Source organism: Amphichorda felina (assembly GCF_050947745.1).
Source record: "Amphichorda felina strain 45539 chromosome Unknown scaffold_4, whole genome shotgun sequence".
Lineage (NCBI taxonomy): Eukaryota > Fungi > Ascomycota > Sordariomycetes > Hypocreales > Bionectriaceae > Amphichorda > Amphichorda felina.
The window spans coordinates 111,798-131,937 of record NW_028145046.1 but is presented as its reverse complement, the minus strand read 5'-3'; the positions used below and the strand labels follow the sequence as shown (position 1 = coordinate 131,937).

At 53.9% G+C, this 20,140-nt stretch overlaps 6 protein-coding genes across 6 annotated transcripts; 3 read left to right on the top strand and 3 right to left on the bottom strand.

Annotated features, from left to right (window-relative positions):
- Positions 1-107: 107 nt before the first annotated feature.
- On the top strand, positions 108-4,558 carry ACO1O0_003795 (uncharacterized protein; the record flags this gene model as incomplete). The annotated part of the gene is made up of 8 exons (XM_083193238.1): positions 108-1,524; positions 1,588-2,078; positions 2,133-2,340; positions 2,411-2,479; positions 2,535-2,570; positions 2,629-2,916; positions 2,980-3,072; positions 3,129-4,558. The coding sequence occupies 8 exons, from the start codon at positions 108-110 to the stop codon at positions 4,556-4,558; spliced, it is 4,032 nt and encodes a 1,343-aa protein (XP_083050186.1).
- Positions 4,559-4,971: 413 nt separating this feature from the next.
- On the bottom strand, positions 4,972-5,594 carry ACO1O0_003794 (MAPEG family protein; the record flags this gene model as incomplete). The annotated part of the gene is made up of 3 exons (XM_083193237.1): positions 4,972-5,250; positions 5,325-5,456; positions 5,499-5,594. The coding sequence occupies 3 exons, from the start codon at positions 5,592-5,594 to the stop codon at positions 4,972-4,974; spliced, it is 507 nt and encodes a 168-aa protein (XP_083050185.1).
- A 903-nt stretch (positions 5,595-6,497) lies between these two features.
- Positions 6,498-6,933, top strand: ACO1O0_003793 (uncharacterized protein; the record flags this gene model as incomplete). Its single annotated transcript, XM_083193236.1, has 2 exons — positions 6,498-6,729; positions 6,794-6,933. The coding sequence occupies 2 exons, from the start codon at positions 6,498-6,500 to the stop codon at positions 6,931-6,933; spliced, it is 372 nt and encodes a 123-aa protein (XP_083050184.1).
- A 656-nt stretch (positions 6,934-7,589) lies between these two features.
- Positions 7,590-9,149, bottom strand: ACO1O0_003792 (uncharacterized protein; the record flags this gene model as incomplete). Its single annotated transcript, XM_083193235.1, has 1 exon — positions 7,590-9,149. The coding sequence occupies one exon, from the start codon at positions 9,147-9,149 to the stop codon at positions 7,590-7,592; it is 1,560 nt and encodes a 519-aa protein (XP_083050183.1).
- Positions 9,150-13,313: 4,164 nt separating this feature from the next.
- Positions 13,314-15,127, top strand: ACO1O0_003791 (glycosyltransferase domain-containing protein; the record flags this gene model as incomplete). The annotated part of the gene is made up of 2 exons (XM_083193234.1): positions 13,314-13,403; positions 13,604-15,127. The coding sequence occupies 2 exons, from the start codon at positions 13,314-13,316 to the stop codon at positions 15,125-15,127; spliced, it is 1,614 nt and encodes a 537-aa protein (XP_083050182.1).
- Positions 15,128-16,612: 1,485 nt separating this feature from the next.
- ACO1O0_003790 (uncharacterized protein) lies at positions 16,613-18,082 on the bottom strand (the record flags this gene model as incomplete). The annotated part of the gene is made up of 1 exon (XM_083193233.1): positions 16,613-18,082. One exon carries the CDS (start codon positions 18,080-18,082, stop codon positions 16,613-16,615), a length of 1,470 nt encoding a protein of 489 aa, XP_083050181.1.
- Positions 18,083-20,140: the final 2,058 nt, after the last annotated feature.

Below are 20,140 nucleotides of genomic sequence, written 5' to 3'. Positions count from 1 at the left end.
CGTATACCTTCATTCGTGGCATCCTCTCCCTTTGTTCCCTTTCCCCTCTACCCCCACCCACACTCTCTATCCTACTTTCTGATATTGTCTCTCTTTATACCTTCGCTATGCGGGCGCCAAGGTTCTCAGGCCTGAGCGCCTCAGCCATGGTGGCCCTGGGGACGTCGTGGTTTGCTGTGCAGTCGGCCGCTGCGGATTCGAAGAGCGTTGTCTTCAACTCTGCTCTGCAGCCGTGCCCCGTTGCCTGCGAGGACCGCCACCCCTCCAACTGGACCATTTACAACTCCTTTTCTCGTCTGGAGGTCTGCAATGAGCCCCTCCTATTTGACTTCTCTTTATACAACCCGGTTGCCGACACGGATGGCCACGTCAAGTTCCGCGTCTGCACGGCTGGCAACTCCGACGCGACGGACAATGCCTTGTTCGCAAGCGCCCAGGCGGATGTCGCCAAGCGCAGTGACGAGGATACGACGTGCAAGACCTCCAAAGACGCCAAGAAGGATAGCGCCACGCTGCAACTCAGTCACAGCGGCGCCAAGCTGGACGAGGAGGAGCGCAGCTCCGTCCAGATGGTGCTCAAGAAGCTCGAGGGCCATTTTGACGCTGGGAATGCTCCCTGTGACGACGCTGCCATGTTTGCGTACCATCGAGGTGTCGTGGCCGGCACTTATGCGGGTCTCTCTTTTGGCAAGGCCACCGTCTCGTCTGTCTCGGATCGTCTGCTCGATTGGGTCGAGTCTGATGGCGCGACGACGCTGGCGGCGCAGCTCTGTGGAAAGAAGCGCAATGCCAACCACGTCTTTGGGCTCGCGGTTGATGCGACGGGCAACCTCACCTATGTTCAGGAGATGGTCAAGGGCTGGAACGAAGCCAAGTGCCTGAACGACTTTGAGACCAAGACGGAGCTCAAGGACGTCAACATCTGGGAGGCCAAGGCTGCTGCCCCTGGCAAGATCCCCGCTGGGTCTTCTGGCAACGGGACCAGCTCTGTCCAGAAAGCCAGCTCCGACGTTGAGATCAAGGGAGACTGCAGGGTGGAATCGGTTATTGATGGTGACAGCTGCGGTGCCCTGGCTGAGCGATGTGGCATCTCCCCTCAGGACTTTGAAAAGTACAACCCGGACAAGAACCTGTGCTCGTCGCTGGTTCCTGGGCAGAGGGTCTGCTGCAGCGCTGGCACCTTGCCTGATATCCGGCCCAAGCCTGACGAGGACGGCACCTGCGCCACCCACCTGGTCAAGAGCGGCGATGATTGCTCCAAGCTGGCAGCATCCAACGGCCTCAAGAAGGAGGACATTGAAAAGTTCAACGATGGCACCACCTGGGGATGGTACGGATGCAAGAAGCTGCTGACGGACACATACATCTGCCTGTCTAAGGGCAAGCCCCCTCTGCCTTACGCCATTCCCAACTCGGTCTGCGGTCCCACCAAGCCGGGCACGGAGAAGCCTGGTAAGGACGAGGAGCTGAAAGATCTCAACCCTTGCCCCCTCAATGCGTGCTGCAACGTCTGGGGACAGTGTGGTATGTTTAAACCCAACCCATCTATCCATCTCCTACCTCAACTATATGCTCACCAATATTCAGGTATCAGCGGCGAGTTCTGCACGGAAAAGAAGAGTGAGACTGGTAACCCTGGCACTTCCGGACTGCGTAACGGCTGCGTGTCTAGCTGTGGAACCGAGATCGAGAACAAGGATGACGCCCCCTCGTCCTATGGCCGTGTCGCCTACTACGAGACGTGGAACTTTGACCGTCCCTGTCTCAACCAGCGCATCGCCAACGCTAACACTGATGGCTCATATACCATCATTCACTGGGCCTTTGCTGGCGTCAAGACGAGCGACTGGTCGGTCTCGATCAATGACAGCTTCCACCAGTGGGATTCATTCAAGAAGTCCGACGCGAAGAAGGTTATCTCCTTTGGTGGTTGGGGGTTCTCCACTGAGGAGTCCACTTACAATATTCTACGTGAGGCCATGAGCCCGGATAACCGCGACGCCTTTGCGACCAAGATTGCAGACTTCCTGAAGAAGGAAAGCCTTGACGGCGTCGACTTTGATTGGGAGTACCCCGGAGTAAGTCAATCGCCAACACCCGTGTGCATAATGTATGGCTAATGTTGTTTCAAGGCCATTGATATTCCTGGCACGCCTCCTGGACTGGAGACTGACGGTCCCCATTATCTCGAATTCCTTAAGACGATGAAGAAGAAGCTGCCCGAGGGAATGACCATGTCTATTGCCGCGCCGGCCAGTTTCTGGTACCTCAAGGCGTTCCCCATCAAGAAGATGGCCGAGAATCTTGACTACATTGTCTATATGACCTATGACCTTCACGGTATGTTGATGCTTGACTAGATCCCACTCGTAAAGCCAAGAATCCATGACTAAAATTCCCTTTCTAATAGGACAATGGGATGCCGGCAATGAGTACGCCATCGATGGCTGCCCGGCTGGAAACTGCCTCCGAAGCCACGGTATGGAGAACTGCTACTCATGATCGTGCATTCCCGCTAACATATTCGTATCTAGTCAACCTGACCGAGACCACCACTGCTCTGGCTATGAGTGAGTGGACCTCCATCTGGCATTCCTGTTTTGATGTTTTGCTGACCAAGCTCTCTAGTCACCAAGGCTGGTGTTCCCACCAAGAAGATCTTCGTTGGCGAGTCCAGCTATGGCCGAAGCTTCAAGATGGCCAAGGAAGGCTGCACTGGTCCGATGTGCACGTTCCTGGGCGACAGGCTGAACTCCGAAGCTAAGAAGGGACGATGCACTGATACTGCTGGTTACATTTCCAATGCGGAGATTGGCGAAATTGTCTCAAGCTACGATCCCGATCCCGAAGTGGGCACCGGCGAGGTGAAGTCGTGGCATGACAAGGCTTCCAATTCGGACATGGTCGTCTACGAAGGTACGCCTGAGAAACATTACCTTTCAGCTGGCCGACGGGTTTGCTAACTGCACCGCTAAACAGGAACTGAATGGGTCGCATACATGAGTGAGACGACCAAGAGCACGCGCCGTGACCACTGGAAGGGCTTCAACTTTGCCGGTACCATTGACTGGGGTGAGTGGCCACTTGAGATATCTTACTTCGTGGCTCGGTACTAAAGCTCATGACAGCTGTCGATCTCCAATCCTTCACGACCGACGACTGGAGAGACCCAGAGACCGGAGACTCCTGGGACGACGATCAGGAGCTCCCCCCGCCCCTGAAAGAATGCAAAGAGTCGTACAATAGCCTCCAGGACATTGTCGACAATGACAAGATCCCGTCACACTGCGTCACCATCTACATGCTAGAGGTTGTGGCCGCCAACCTCACTAAGTCCATGGAAACCTACGACGAGCTCATGGCCGAAGGGTATGACAAGAAGTTCAACACTTACGCTGAAGCCGTCGCGTCGGGAGGCGAGGACGCGGTCAGTGACTTCATGTGGGAACACGCCGACGACTATTTCGACTGTGACGTTACCTTCCCTATTCACTGCTGCAAATCGTGCTACTACGATTATGGCAAGGATGACCCGAGATGCGACTACTGCGATAACAAGTACTGCAATGGATGGGATACCATCTGCGAGCAGCCCGAGGTCAATTGCGATGGCGTCGAGTACGGCTGGCGCAACATCACTGGTTGCCCTCCTGACTACTCTAACTGGCCTGGAGGCGAGCCAGAAGACTATAACAGGCACAACTCCATCTACTGGAAGCTCAGGGATGACGATTCCAAGAAGTTCTGGGCGGATCTCTACTCCAACGTGGGCATCGAAGAGAAGGACGTCGAGTTCAAGGATGTCGAGAAGTATCACTTCTGCACCCCGGCTACGCCCGAGGACTGCAAGTACTACGGCTGGGACTACAACTTCCCCGTGCCCCAGGGCTATGACAAGGACGATGTCATCAACCCCAAGGACGTCGTTGAGAACGCTTACAATAACCTTACGGGCATTGTCAAGGACCTGCCCAAGGCCGTCAAGCAGATCAAGGATTTATCGTATAGCGGCGATGCTGATGATCTCCTCGACGCTGTGTCGCTACCCGTCTTCATCATCGACACTGCCGTCAAGAACATTGAGAACATTGCCGACACGGTCGACGAGTGGGAGGAGGAGAAGCGCAAGGGAATCATCCTGGCCTTCCTGACGGCCATCTTCTTCTTCGTTCCCGTCGTCGGTGAGGTTATCGGCTCCGTTACCGCGCTCGCGGGTGTCGGCCGCATCATTGCTCTCCTGGGTGAGGCTGGTGCTATCGCGACCGATATCTACGGCATTGTCGACTCCAAGGACAACGACCCCCTGGCCATCTTTGGCATTGTGCTCGCGCCACTTGCCATTTTTGATGCTGCCCAGATTGCCAAGGCGGCCTCCAAGTTCAGGAACATGAAGCCCGATGACATTGCCAAGCTCGGCAAGGGTGTCGAGGAGAGCATGAATCTCATCAGCAAGGGACGCGGCTCCTGCAAGCTCTCCAAGAGGAATGTCGTCCCCATGGGTGCGCTCCCGATGAGCGGGCTGAACGGTGAAGCCATCTGGTCCAGGGACTTCCAGTAAGGGAAGCGAAAAGGATGCCTCTCTGGGGCTGGGGGATGTCGGTAGGGCGGCGGGTGATATTATGTGCATGTACTATGTAGACCCGACAGGATATTGGCCGGACACGAGCCACAGGTGATTTCTTCGAGTAAAACTATTAGAGAAATTTGAACATATATTCATATACGAAAATAAATTGTACCTAAACTCATTCACAATTGTCGCGAAGAGACTACGGTTCAATGACATCTAGAGAAGGAGTGAGCGCACGTTACATTTTTTACGATGCAACTGGTATTCCACAATGGGTAAAATATTCGGTACAAATAAAACTATAAACTTCAATCAAGTTGGAAGAAAGCATAAATGGCTCGCTAATTATCCCATGACCATCATGCCAGTGCAAGAGACGAGCACCCTCCCAACCCCAGTCCTTACAGCTTACGCCCAGCCCCGATAAACAGCCCCAGGCAAATCAGCATCGACACATTCCACATCTGACTTCGCAGAACATGCATGTTGGGGATCCCACCCAGCAGGACGTAGACCAAGTTGTAGGCGACCCTGGCACCGACGTATCCCCAGGTCGCGATGTTGAGGGTCCGCGGTTTGATCCCGGCCTGGTTGGCAGAGGCAACGGCGGCGGCGAAGAGGCCGAGTGTCTCGAAGCCGTTCTGGGAGGCGCTCTTGGCGCGGATGAAGCGCCCCTTGGCCTGAGTGCGAGGAGTGGTTAGTAAGGAATGGAGAAGATGAGGGGGTTGAGGTTGGGGGAATGAGGATGGCTCACGGCCTCACTCAAGGTTGGTTCCTGGGCGATTCTGTCCTTGAAGGTGGCGGGGTTGGCATTGTCGTAGGCCTTGCCGGTGTTGAAGACGGCGTAGAAATGGGGCGCGACGGCGCAAACAAATGCCGCAGGGATCTTTCAAGCATTCATCGTTAGTTATCCTGGAGCTGAATGTACCCCTGAGGGGGTGATGGGCTGGTAGCAACGGTGCTGGGCGCGTACTGTGTAGTAGGAGAGGTTCCGGGAGAGGTCGAGGCCGAGTACCGACGCCATGGTGAGTCTGAATATGATGGATCTTGTTCTTTTACGATAGACTTGTACGTGCATGGACGAAATGATGACGCTTTGCGAGTTTTCGTCGTCTTATATTCGCTGTGTTGAGTGTTGTGGCGCAGCACGCGACGGCCAAGACCCAATGTCTCCGATCGGAGACTTTTGAACACCAGAATGATTAGCTCCCCGTCCGTTGCATCTCCAGTAGATCCATGAGACATCTCCATCGCATTAGAGGCCCTCAAAGAGCTGTAATGACGGGTGACCATCCGTAGTAGCCTTTCGTCGTGATCAATACTCGGGGACTAGGGATTGGACATGAGTCCACTTTCTTGGCCGGGGCCGCAGCAACGTGGATCGCGGGCGATGGGACAGAACTCCAGAAGTTAATTCAGTGGGTACGTACTCCGTAGATACGTATACGTTAACCTCTCCGAGGGCCCGCGGCCGAGACTGCTCCAGTATCCTCCAGGGGGTGATGCTGACGCTCCACCTTCTCGTTGCGACTACCGTAGGAATGATCGGCAGGGACATTTTCCCTAAGAGAAATGGAGAAATTCCAAAACCTGTCATCGAATTCTTCGCAGATGGCCTGTACCGCGTGCTGCGGCGTGACCGTCAGACGGCAGGATCACCAGAGTGGCATTGGCGATCCTCCGGGGAAACAGGCCTCCAAGCGGCCTACCGTACAAAGTATTAGCTGACGCATACCACGTTGCTCTCCATGAGGCGAGGCAAGACACTTCAAATTAGTTACTGCAACGCTGGAGTTGAAAGTTGAGTCCTACGCGGCTTACACGTGTATATAAAGGGTCATTGGGGAGTCGTCTTCAAGTGGTGCATCGACAAAAGCACCATCAACAACAGATTCAAGATCCAAAGCATCAGAAACAACTCGCAATCATGAAGCTCTCCGTCCTCGCCTTCGCCCTCGGCGCCAGTGCGTCCTTCACCAAGGTCGTTCGCCAGGACCAGCCCATCGCCACCCTCGACATGTACATGAACTCTGCCTGCTTGGGTGGTGAGCCGTATTCCACCATGGAGATTAGCAACGGCGTGTGCAACACCTTTGACGCCGGCTATGGCTCCTTCGAGGTCCTCCTTAATGATGATATTGACGTTGCTAACTGTATGGGTGAGTGGGCTCCCTCGACCCTTATACACCATTACGGGGAGAAAAGCTAACCAGTCTGTTCAAGCAACCCTCTACGACGACAAGGACTGCAGCGGAAACATCTACTGGAACAAGCCAGGACCCTGTGCCGTCAACCAGGGTGAAAAGGCCATCTGGTCTGTCGCTCTGACCTGCATCAACGGCACTGCTCCTTCCAATCACTGAGGGATGCCAAGTGGATTGATATGTTCTCATAATCCTTTATGTATCTATATATTATCAAAGTACAAATGGCTATCTTTCTGTCCTACTTCCCCTGCAATGGAGGCCTTACTATGGGTCCTAATGCCGTCAATGTACATGATCAAAGCCCCCCAAGCAAAAGGGTAAATGAAACTGTTCTTATCCAAGATCACGAAGACAAATATATTCTGGTTTTTACTTGCCTATAGAGGGCTTTAAAAATACCTCTGTTGAACAGCCTTCCGCACGATGCCATACGGAGATACCGCTATAGCCAAAACAGACTATCGACCTGCTACTGGGCGACGAGACTCGGCCGACAGATTCCCCACGCAAGTCCATTCCGGCAAAGCTGCGCCCTGTTGAGGTCGTTCCTGCTGTTGAGTTGTCTGGCTCTCGAGCCATGCATTGTAGCCACGAAGCACCTGGCCGCAGATGAACATCGAAATGGTCATGCTGAAGAGAAGGTAGATTGAGAACGGGTTACCCCCAGGCGCTGGGTTGAGCCCAGCGGTGGTCCCACCTTGGCTGAGGCCACTTATAGTGGCGGAAATGACAAGGCCGACAAAAGTGACAGCGATGTAGAACCTGTAGCTGCCATTAGTTGGTGGTAGACGGATGGCGCAATGGATCACAACTTACACCGGACCTGGACGCAACTCATCGTAGTCCACCAATGCAAAGGCGCAGCCGAGGTACACAGCCGTGGCAAACACACTAGTTAACTGATTAGCACGACAGATCTCAGCGGCCAGATACACCCACCTTCCAGTCAGCATTGGTGAGATGCGTTCATGCTCTGCCAGCCAAGGGAACGACAGATTGGACGGCGCCAAGGCCAGCATGTACCACCTCCGCCGCTCACCGTAGTACCTGCCGGCTCCCTCAGTGTATGCTATGATGAGCAGGAAGAATATGGGGAACACCCATTCCGGAATGTCGGCTTCTTTCTGTGCCACGTTGGACTCTCCTCCTGCTTCCTCTGCCAAAACAACGCGGAGATGTGGCAATGCAAGCCCCAGGAGCTTCAAAGTTGAGGGCAGCGCTTGAAACGCAAGGAAAAGCCTCTTAAACCCATCCGAGGCTCCGATGAATGGCCTAACACCAATTCGCCCAAGGGGAGATAAGTAGGGTTTTGTAGGGGAGTGCTGGCCGATTTTCCAATTTGACTTGTCCAGCCACCATGACCAGTATTCGAGTTCTTGACGGGAAGAACCTGGACGGGCTAGAAGCTCCAGATGATGGTTCAGCCGGTCTGCTTCTCTTTTCTTCCCCGATGCAAGACTGTACCATGAGCGGGCCACGCCCGTCCATAGGTGTCGATCCGCACAGCTCACGCCGTCGTTCTCGATGGCCATGCGATACCTAGCGAGGTCTCCAAGGCACTCGATCCACACATCCCTAAACGCCGGCACTGTCTCATAAAGATGATTCATCATACTGTATGCCATATAAATGAATCTCAGCATATGCTCGTGAGATTCTGGGAGCTTATGTCGGAGAAGCTCCAAGAATGAGTGGATGCCATGACGCCACATCCGAGCCGGCATTGCATATTTAGCGGCAAGCCGCTTCAGCTTACTGCTAGCTGCAGGGTGTTGACTAGCAAGGAAGAAGTCGTGGTGTTCGTGCAGCAGCGTGCGATGGAGGGTAATAAGAGCCTGCCACTGCTCGTTGTTGATCTGGTGGTCAGGTGTGGAGGACTGCGCCGCATCCACCTCGATGCACTTGGCCTCCAACATGACAAGCCCCGCGTAAATACCCTTGACCTCAGCAACCAGCTGCTCGTGGGAGATGGGTTTCGACTCTGGGTGTGGGATACGGCGACCCTCGTGTTCATCGTCGCGAGGAAGCGTACATTTTGATGTCCGAACCCGACTCGACTGCTCTGGATGATTCGTCTCAGAAGCTAGCTTGGTGTGGAGGCGGTGACTATCGGACTCGGGATCGAAAAGTTGTCGAGATGGTCGTTGCTCCGTAGTGTAGTCACGATCAAACTCATCACGAGTCGTGGGCGGCCGTGCTCGGCTGCGATGTCCACGGGTTGGCATCGGAAGAGAAGCAGGTCGTTCGCTTGCAGAGCGGGATGGCATCTGAATGCTAGAGGCGGTGTTTATGCCAGGCTTAGGCGGTTTGCCAATTTCCGGACAACTCGCCCTGCGCAGGTGCTTGATCCAGCCGGACTCTGGCTCGCTCATGACTGTGAAGGGGGGCCCAAGCCTTACGGATCGACCTCTGAATGACGGAACAGAGCTGGTTGGCCGACGATCGAACGAGACAGGGGTAATGACCAGGCCCGACAGGTAGAGGAGTGGGATAGATGGATACTTCCAGATGAAGGATCCGGGAGAATTGGGTACAAAGTAGATGATAGTGATGGGAGGGAACTTGTGGTGGATGTGCCAGAGGTCTGGGCAAGTGGTTGGAAATCTGACCATAAATGTGAGGCGGAGGGCGTCAAGGCAGTGCAAAATGCGGGAAATGCGAACCATCAATGAATGGTCACGGGTTGCTTGGACGCCCGACGGGCGCCCGACAGCCCTTCCATTTCTCTCTCCCCATCATTCCATCCTCATCCTGAAGCAGATTGTACCATTTCTGCCTTCATCAACCCCTCTTCAACAGCATCCAACCTCTTCATCACCAGTACGTCGCGCTCGTCTGTAGAGCCTCCACGAACGTCCATCGCACATGTATCATGATCAGGCCTGCCATCGAAGAGCGACCAGACGACCCAGCCTCTACGAATTCCTCATTATACAACTTGGAAGAGCATGGCCTACTCAAATTGGACCGATTACAGCAATACACCATGCGAAAGTCATCAACGAATAACTATACCACGACATCCTGCTGGCATAATGCAAGGCCTCTTCGACCTACGAAGGCTGCATGTTTTTGCCGTCATGGGAGGACCTTTGTCTCCACGACAGCTAGCCTCGTTTCGCTATGGACGGCAATATCCATATGGAATACGGCCATGGGGGCCAGGTCATACGGCTGGCACAGAGAACACCAAATAGTACAAACCAATTCCTAAACCAAGCCCTTCTGGATTCATGCTGATAGCGCATCAAAGCCCTCAACTAGTTTCCCAATTCCCGGAATACTTGTATCCGTGGCGACCCAAGAACCACTAATCGAAATACTTGTTATTCGCATCCACGTCTATGTGTTGGCAACTATGACACTGCATCGAAGTCGACAACAAGATAGGTACCAGAATGGAGTGATGGCATGCTGCATATTAGTGGCGACGTTCAGCGCTCTCCACGGATGTCCTGGACAGCCCTGGCGGGAAATTCTAGCATTCATCTTGGCCTCGATCTCGGTCTCAATGGCATTGGGTCTTTCTTCGAGCGCGCTCGGCCATGCAAGCTTTGAGCTTCGGAAAAGCCGTCAGGGTGTCTCGCTCCAGTGTACGGAGAGAATGGACAAGCACGAAGAGGTCTGACCGGAGGTGCTTCGGAGCCAGTAGCTAAGCCGTGGTGGAAGGAGTCCACCATGGGCCTTTGATTCATATTTCTGCTCATCTCCTTTGTTGTAGTAGAATAAGAATGGAGTAATACAGATTGTGTTGCCTTTGGATTCATACCATCGGTGCTACGGCCTCAATGCTAGCTTATACACTGCGTCAGACAGTCGAAGAATTACCCGCCGCCCTCCTCGGAGACATTGACCGCTACTAGACTTCCAATATTTTAGAAGTCCATTTCCTTGCTATTTTGAAGCCCGGAGAACATCAGAGAGGCATAGAGGTATTAACCGGACCTGTGAGTGCCGCAGAGACTTATAATCACGTTACCGTCACCAAGATCCCGCGCGGTCGCAAGATTGAAGTCAAGGCCCCAAACTGTATTGATGCTTTACTCCACCTCCATGGGGATCTTGGTAGAGCCACCAAATTGCGTGCCCATTGTAAGGGAGTTGGTGTCATGGCCGCAATCATACCAACAGCAGTGCATATAGTTCTCGAGACCTCCAATTAGTGACATGTGAGATTCTTAGACCAACTAACTGTATCTTTTAAGGAAGAGGGTCCGGCAGCCTCAATCATAATAGTTGTAGCTAGATCCCAAGTCTTGAGTAGGTCACCAAAAACTTCGGTCACAACTCTATATGAGCGCTTAAGTAAAACTCGGGGGGCATCAAGAAAAGTTCGAAGTTGCTTCAGATGTACTCGGAAATGAAAACATATTGGCTATTACTCCGGGACATTCCTCACCGTCTACTCGTATAGTCTCGGCCTAGAGAGGTAAAACTCACGCTGTGTGGCATCCTTACCGGTTGACCCTGAGGCTGCGATACGGGGGCTCACCAAAGTCATGACCCATGAGAATGTAGGCTAAAATCTGAGATGATCATTCGAATGAATGACCTGATGATTATCGGGTATAGTCTTCGTTGTGGCTACTACTTGGGGCGGCCGGTCGTACACTATACTTGGAATAGATTTTGATGACAACAACATTAACACTGGGCAAGCACCTGACTAGCAACAAGGCCCGCTGTGGCTCTCGTTGATTAGTACCCACTAGAAGGAGTCATCAAGAGGTGAATTTTCAGCCGATACTACCGACGCTCTACGGAGCATGCTGGCTAAACACTTGGATAGTACAGACAATAATACTTGGCCGCAGTTGACGCGACGCCACAGCTCAGGGTTCTGCACCTTGGAGGCCAAGCACTCCAATTTAGAAGTACCATGACAGCATGCAACTGCGAGCTTTTTGCGCCCTTCGACGGCGACACGCCTTGGCACAGTACTCCTATCGACAACGGGGCCGCTCTCTGGACGAAAATGCCGCATGTGATATAGATTATACACGATACTGGTACGGTATCACTGGGGACCACGTGGAGGTGATAAAATTCAACGGACTGTGCTACGAGCTTACCAACCTGCTGGTCACGTTGCTCACCCGTTGGGGATTCTGGGACTGCTGGGGCTGATGCCACTGGCGCGTGACTGGGCACTCCCTCGTAGGGCGATCGTCGTCATTGGTGGCTTCTGTGCCTTGGACCAAATCTAAATATATTTCTGACAGGCAGAGCCTTGTCCTAAAAAAATCAAGGATCAATATCTGTACTAATTAGGACTGCTCCTGTGGCATGTGACTCCTCCGTACTGCTACATGATACATCTGCAGCAGCAAGGCGCAGTCTGTGTTCCGGGCTCCAGGAGAGCAAGAGAGCTCTTACCTGGATTTGGTTAGGCAAATGCCGAACCAGGATAACTTTGGAAACCTAGCAAGTGTTTCGTAGTCTCGTATCTCCAAGCATATTATAACCAGATGCGGGAGTAGCGGGGTGAAGTGAAGGAACAACAGCAAAAAAAAAAAAAAAACACCTGGAAAGGGGACAAGAGGTGGAAGAAGGAAAAATAGAGTAAATCAAATGAGAAAGATGAGGCGCCGCGCCACCGTATCGTTGTCTTGCTCACGGCCCCATGCTACCATTTTGCAATTTCGCAATTCCATACTACATATCCGTACTTCGTACGCGGCCCAAAAAGGCATGGATGAGCTCGATTCCCAGCACAATGACGATACCCTGCCGCGCCAAGACCGGATCTGAGGATCCACATGGGTCCTACCCTTGGCGCACCAGGGTCAGGACCCAACTCGCATCGCCCAGCCGGCACCTTCCACACTGATCTCGGCATTCAACATGAGATTCGCATTCTCGCTGTGTCGTGTCTCCCCCGGGAGATGTTGACTCCCACCACGACTGTGCCGCTGGCTCCCCAGACGTCACAGCATCAAGCAAGCACCAAGCAAGCACCAAGCAAGCACCTCTGCCCCTAGCCGCCACACAGATGCAAGCCGTCATCACACCTGGCTTATGTTGTTTTTACGCCCTCTGACCTCTGACGCCCCCCTGGCGCCCTGTATCAGCGCAGTGCATAAGCTGTGCCCTCCACCTGTCATCCCACCATTGGCGGTGTCAGCTAGAGCTGACACGCAGGGGCTGGCAACTATTTATCTGTTAGCCAGCCTTCCGTCGCGTCAGTGGGGCGGAGGTTCACAAGCCCCCGTGGACTGTGGTGCGGCCAGCGGCCAGCCCACTGCCCAGGGCGATCATTGTCGAGGCTGGGGTTATGACCGTTGAGGACCATCTGTTGACTGCACCCGTGCTGACACTGCTCATCTCTCTGTTATTTCCTACTTCTTCGCACGATCCTTCTCCAGCCGTTGCCTCTGTTCATCTCGTCCTTGCTGTCCCTTTACTATTACCACCCAGCTGTCCGGCTCCTTGCCATTTGACGTCTATCAACTCCGTCGTAATAGTAGTTCGACCCCCTTAGCCAGTCTATGCGGTGCTTGACCTGTTGGCCCCGGCACGATCCCCATCTGTCCACCATGGCGTGGCTTGGCCTGCCGCGCCATTCCAGCGACCTGGACTTCAAGACGCACTCTGCCAGGTGGTTGCGCGACAGGTCGCCCTCAATCGTGAACAGACTCCCAAGACGCAGATTTGGCAGGCTTATATGGCTGCTTTTCGTGCTATCAGTCTTTTCATCAATATCATGTCTGGTCTGGGTAAGACACTTCTTGGCACCTTTCTCCCCCTATTTGGATCCCCAGACGATCGCCATCCCCCAGGTGCATGGCGCCATCTCATGCATTCGAGGTACTGATTCACTCCACAGATATCCCGCTCTAGCGAGCCATCGCAATATGGCCTGTCTATCCAGGAGGGCCTCAATCTGGACTCCGAGTCCATTGCTCCAGGGGAGCGAAAACTGGTCATTATCCTTCCCGTTGACACACCGAGCCCTGACCTCTGCAAAGTCATCAGCAGCGCAGTCGCCCTGGGTTATCCAGCACCGGTCCTGGTGAACTGGAAACGGGATTTTAACACTGGGGAGGAAGGGGTTGGGCCCTCGCATCTGGGCAAAGTCACCGGCACCTTGGACTTTCTGGAGTGGGCGACGGGCAGCGATGTTGATGACATTGACCGCTTGAGCGACGAGGATATTGTCGTGATGCTGGACGCTCACGACGTCTGGCTTCAGCTACCGCCACAGGTGCTCATGCACCGCTATTTCAGGAGCATCCAACAGGCCAACCGACACCTGGAGCGAGAGTACGGCTTCTTCAACGGTAGTTGGATGCAGCAGACCATCATGACATCAGCTCAAAAGGGTTGTTTCGCTCCCAGAGACCCTCTGTCCGATCTGCACTGCAACATGCTCCCCGAGAGCACACTTGCCCCAGACGTGTATGGCTTCTGGACTGACACCACACTTTGGGGATGGAATTACCTGCGGCCCCGTTACGTCAACAGCGGAAGTTTCATGGGGCCGGCCGCGGACATCAAGAGGTACTTTAGCCGGGTACGGGACAAGATGAACAAGCGCATGGTGGTGCTCGCGAACGGCCAAGAGCTGGGAGGTGACCAGGGCTTATTTTCCGAAACGTTCGCCGAGCAGGAAATCTGGCGCAGCCGGCTCCGGAACGACTACGCCAGCGGATACAGCGAGGCCATCGAGAAGACGATTCAGCTCCGCGACACCTTCGAGTACCATGTGAGCCTCGATTATACTCAGGAGCTCTTTTACCCGACATGCTACTCCGAGACAGATGGGTACTTTGTGGCCCTGGGTGACCAGGATGCCGTGGTGAGAGAGTCAGCACGGCTGGGTGTCTCCCCGCCGCGAGTGCCTGGCATCCCCAGCGATGTGGAAGAAGTTGACACCCCCCTGGCAGCCTTGGAGGGCGTGCCTGATGATAAACGGGGCTGGGGGGCCATGTCGTTGTACACCGATTTCTGGACAACAGCAGTCCCTGTTGCCGTGCATCACAACGCGTGGAAAAATGGGCTCAAGAGCAGACGTGTTACCTGGTGGGACAAGACTTGGTTCTTCCCTTATCTGCGTCAGCTCATCGCCGCTCACTCAGACCCGACGCAGGAGACGGGCCCCATAGCTACAATCCCCGCGGATAATGGAGCCTTGGACATTGTGCCGTTTGATAATAAGCGCATGCAGAGGACAGCATTGCTATTTGGCAAGAAGTCCAGGGATGACGGCTGGAGACTGCGTGAGGCTGAGTGGGAGGCAGTCTGCAAGAACGAAGACGCCGCGGCGGAGACAGAACGTCACTGGTTTGACGAGGTCTTACGAGACGGCAAGGGTCCTTTGATTGCAGCGAAAACAAGCGACGGGCAATGACTTATCCATACTTAATTACTAGTACTATATACCCATCTTAATTTACGCGGATATCAACTCATGGCACCGTCTAAAGCACCACTCCCGCTGGATTCAACCGGCTCATTGAATTGAATTGACATGGAGCTATAAGCCACCATCCGCTACGAATACCATTGACATGAAGAACATTACCAATGTGTGAGACAAGTTTCACGATATCATGCACCTGGTGATGGTGAAGACCCAGCGAAATTATTGATGTAGCCGAAAGCCCCTAATTGTTAGGAAGGGCGCCTGGATAGGGGTACGCAAGGAAACGTGTGAGGCTTCCCCGTATGTTCGTTTATTATAACCACGAATCATGACGCAGGCATTGGCGGAGTTTCATTTTCAGGTACCAACACTGCCCTCCTCGACGTCAGATAACTGCCACAGCCCAGATTGGGACGCGCAAAATGCCCGGTGTGTGACACTCGGCCGAGACATGCATGCATAGTCCCCCCCCCCAAGCTGAGGTTGCGCCATGTTTGCCCGCCCGTTAAAGCTTGATCTGTGCACTCCGTACTCCGTACCACAAAAGAAAAGGGGAGGGTTCGTGAGAAAAGGGGGGGAGGGCCAAACAAAAGGACGTCCAAGGACTTGCAAGATTCATTGCCGATTTGGGGCAATCAATCCCGACGCGCGCATGTTTGGCGATGTTGGTTCCATGACCATGGCTAGGGACAGTCGGCTGATTCTACACGGGCATTAGTGCGATGCTCTCTTCTCAATATGAAGCTGCCCGTTTCAATAGTCTTATCTCAACAACGCCGCCATGTTTCGATATATGGCACAGCTACATCCATGGAGGCGCCTGGGAGAGTCCTCGCTCCCAAAAGCACATGTCGCTACATGGCGGGTTGTGAGCACGTGTACTTCCTCTTAGGGCTAACCTGGCACGCCAATACTTGGTACATCACCGCGAATAGTATTCCCTAAAGCCCTTGCTTGCTCCGAGGTGGGAGGAGGCGCAGACCGTTAAGCAATACCTTGCTTACGTATATATGCGCGATAGGTACGGACCAGCACCGGTGGCGTGCCAAAACCAACGCACTACAGGATACAGCTTGACACCCAACCGGGGAACCGGGGGGAAACGTCCTCTCAACATGGCACCAACTGTGCTACTTACTAGAATACCAGTTCATAGTTCCCCCGGTGGTTGAAGTCGACGCCGTTAGATGAACAAGGGGGCCCTGGCTATCGCTCACTGGCATCACCCGGCACCAGGAGTGTCTGTAAGTAATACTCGCACAATAATCTCATATGAGCATGTGAGCAGTCACTGTAACGACCAGAGAGAATAAACCCCTATGCGCAGATCTGCGTGATTAAAAAATATTTCTTGCGTTCATGGTAATGTCTATGTGTATGTCTAGCCCGTATATAGTAATCGCTAATTGTCAAAAAAAATAAAATAATAAAAAAATCCCAAGTTGCAATCCGTAGTATGCCCATTGCAGATCATCGCAGGTTCTGCTCCACACTTTCCCGATACCCGTCCGAAGCGCCTTGGCAGAAATAATGATCCTTGATCAGCTCCTTAGCGTCCACATCCATCCACCCCGGGGCCTTGTCTGCGATGCCAAAGCTCAGCCAAATCTCGTCGTCGAGGTACCCGTGGTTCCTGTTGTAGGGGACCTCGGTCGAGTTGGCAAAGTACACCATGCTGCCTGTCCAGATGTACCTGTCTTCCCTCTCGCCGTGGTACGACAGGATTTTGCTAACCGACATCATGCTGTAAGGTGGCGCGGCGCTGTATACGGCAATGCGGCGCTCGTACCAAGTGGACGACATGCTGGGGGGGTCATAGCGCCGCTGCACCATGCCCAGAAGGACTGTGTTGTTCTCGCTCGGCTTGCACTCGCCTCGATCGCACAGGGTCAGGCTGAGCATGGGGCTCGACTGGTGGACGTGTTTGTTCGAGAGCATAACATCGTGAATGCACGTCTCCTGGTTGCTGTGCCATGTCTCGTTGGAGCCGGGGGGGTAGGGTGCTTCCACGGCCGAGGTGGACTCCGCTTCAACTTCCTCGACTGGCTCCCCCGTCGTATTCCATCTGAACAGATGGCCGGGCTCGACCATGAAGAGCAGCTCCTCGTCATCGCGGATGAGTGGGTTCTGGACGGGGGCCCAGTTCTTTTCTCGCTGATATCGTGCGTCCGACTCGTGACCTTCGGGTGGTTGTCGGCGGAGGGAGACCGGCTCGTAGAATTCGACAGGCGGCATCCGTTTCCCCTGGTAGCCCAGCGCCTCGCTTAGCTCCGGCACGATGGCGCGTACGTCAACCATGAACATGCCCTCGCAGAGATTTTTGTCCGGGGTCTGATGGGTGAAGACTAGCAGCGGCGCGCCGCCTCGGGTCCAGAAGAGCTTCATATCCTCGGGCCCAATGTACTTGTCCATCTTGGGCTGGTGCTTGCAGTGGTGCTCGGGGCCGAGGAAGTCCTCGACCAGCATCCTGGACCAATTGCCCGCGATGAGCTCAGGTTGTAGGGGATGATTGAATGTCAGGTTGGCGAAAGCTGCTACCTGCCGGGCGCGGCTGTACTCGGTGCCATTGATTCTGGTCTTGACGTGGAACGCCCTCGCAACTACAAGAAAGTCATGCTGGCTACCAACAGGAAGTTCGAGTAGGGTCGGGTTCATAATTTGGAAGCCCGTTTGCTGCATGTTGATATAGTTGTAAACGCCCATGCCATTGCGCTTGCTGAGGAGAAGGCGTGATTCCTTGTCGATGTTGGCTGGTTCCTTATCGGAGAGAGGTTTCAAGGGGGCGGGTTTGGCCGACATGCCGGGATGGCGAAGCCATGAGACGCTGCTTGTGATCTCAACGCAGAGGACGACGATCAAGATGCAGACCCAGGCGGTGATGGCGGCGTTGATGACCTGCCGTTGCGGTGCGACCGTGCGCACCTTGCGCATCGGGCGCATCATGGGATCGAGGTCAGGTCAGCAGCCTGAGCTGTTGTAGACAGATTCTAGGTTTCGTGACCAATTCAATGTTCAATCGAGGAAAAGGACGTGATCGATCCGCGCAAGGTTTAATATTTCGGTAGATATGCGATGTTGTCGATTCCGGGGCTTGGCGTTTACCGTCTTGGGATCTGGATGAGTGCCTGGCAGTGCGACAAATGCCGGATGCGACCGACGAGGGGTGGAGACCCTGGAAGGTTCCGTCGGTCGTAAACTGTACCGTGCCACTCCCTGTCGTTACTTGTCGCTCTGGGGAGAGCTCTAGCAATTGGGGTCAAACGACATGCGCTCAGAGGGGAAAAAAAAAAAAAAAACGAGGTCCAAGTTGCAAATTCGACCCAGAAAAAGGGTGGGACTCGATCCATGATTAAAGGGACCTGAGCAGCACAGACAGTGGCAGAGTGACACAAGAACGCGAAAATGCGCCAGCAGGGCAAATGAGACGAGACACCCAGCGCGGGCATTTCCTCTTCCAGGTTTTGGTCATTGACCTATAGCCAACGCAGCATACGAAGCTGTGGCCCCCACATGGGGCCCATGGTCCGGCCCAAATCGTCCGGCTCTGCCATAGCTGCAAGGGGCCTGGGACTCGCTGGGACTCGGGCTTTTGGTTTCAACTTCCATCCATGAAGGGGCATCCAGGGCGATCGGAGACTGCTCTAGTGCTTCTGGCATCGTGGCCTCCAGAAAGTCACTTAGTGCCGGGAGCCGGCACTGTGATCGAGATTTCATCTCGCCCACTTCCCGGTTGGCACTTCCTCCGCGACTCTGCCATTGGCCACACCTCCTCTGATTGCATCCTATTGTGGGGCGTCCCATCATTTTATTCATTGCCAGGTTGCCAGGCCAGAAGCTGTGTCCAAGGCAACTTGAGGGTCTGTGCAAAAAGTACAAAGTTGGGTATCCGTATCCGTACTTGTACAGCATTAACGGCAGCACTTTTCGGGATGCAATCGAGGCCGAGGCCCCCCCTCACCTGATCAGTCGACGTGGGCTGTTTGGCGCTCAGCCCCCTTAACCTAACATTGCAGCTCTTGGCCCTGGTAAACGAAGGCACGAGTGCGGACATTTGACCCTCTCCAGCCAGTCCAGATTCGACTCTGGGCGTGCAACGCGCATCTCGACCTTGGCGTAGGGCTGCTCGTACGTACACGCTGCTTTTAGCGCGCTTGGCAAGCATGTCTATCCCACTGTACGTATGGTGCTTGAAAACGAGGTGCGAATATGCACCCGTAATTGCGGATTCCCATTCCCCCAGTCTCGACGTTCACAGCCATGATTCAATTTCAGCACCAACAGCTTCCGCGACTAGCCAATTAGAGGTTTGCTAATAATAATAACCCTTCCACGCCACAATGCCAACATGAAACCCATCTACTGCCTCGCCCGGACTTCCTCTCACCTTTCAGGCACCAAGGTCTTGGCTGCTACTAGTACGGACGTACCTTGATGCCCTACGTACAACTTAAGTTAAGTGGCAGGGCTGGACTCATCCCACCCAACTCAAATCCCCAATCCCTCCAAATGCAAACTTCTTTTCTTCTTCAACTGCGTTCCACCACTTTGCAAACGCTGTGCTCTCACTCCCGTCATGCAGGCCTGCAGGCCTGCCGGTTTGCCGGTTTGCCGCTCATCTCTTCACTGCGCCGAAATCCCGCGGAGCTGGTTTGCCGGAGTCACAACCTGCCTCGGGGAGAAACGGTTGCAGCAGAATTTGCAAGCTTGCAACCGTCCACGTCATCAGTGATCACCAGAATGCCCCACAAGCAGTGGGGGGGACCAAGGCCTGGTGGAAATTGTTACCCCCGATACTACGGATACACGAGGAATACAGAGTACTTATATCTCACTCGTTGACTAGAATAGTACTAATATCTCACTTGTCGACTACTAGTACTCAGAAAATACTCTATAGAACAAACATGCTACTAGTTACTATTAATACAGGCAACATCCACTCCATACTCGAACACAGCTAAACGCCCTGCTAAGCACTAGCCATAAGGATGACTCAAG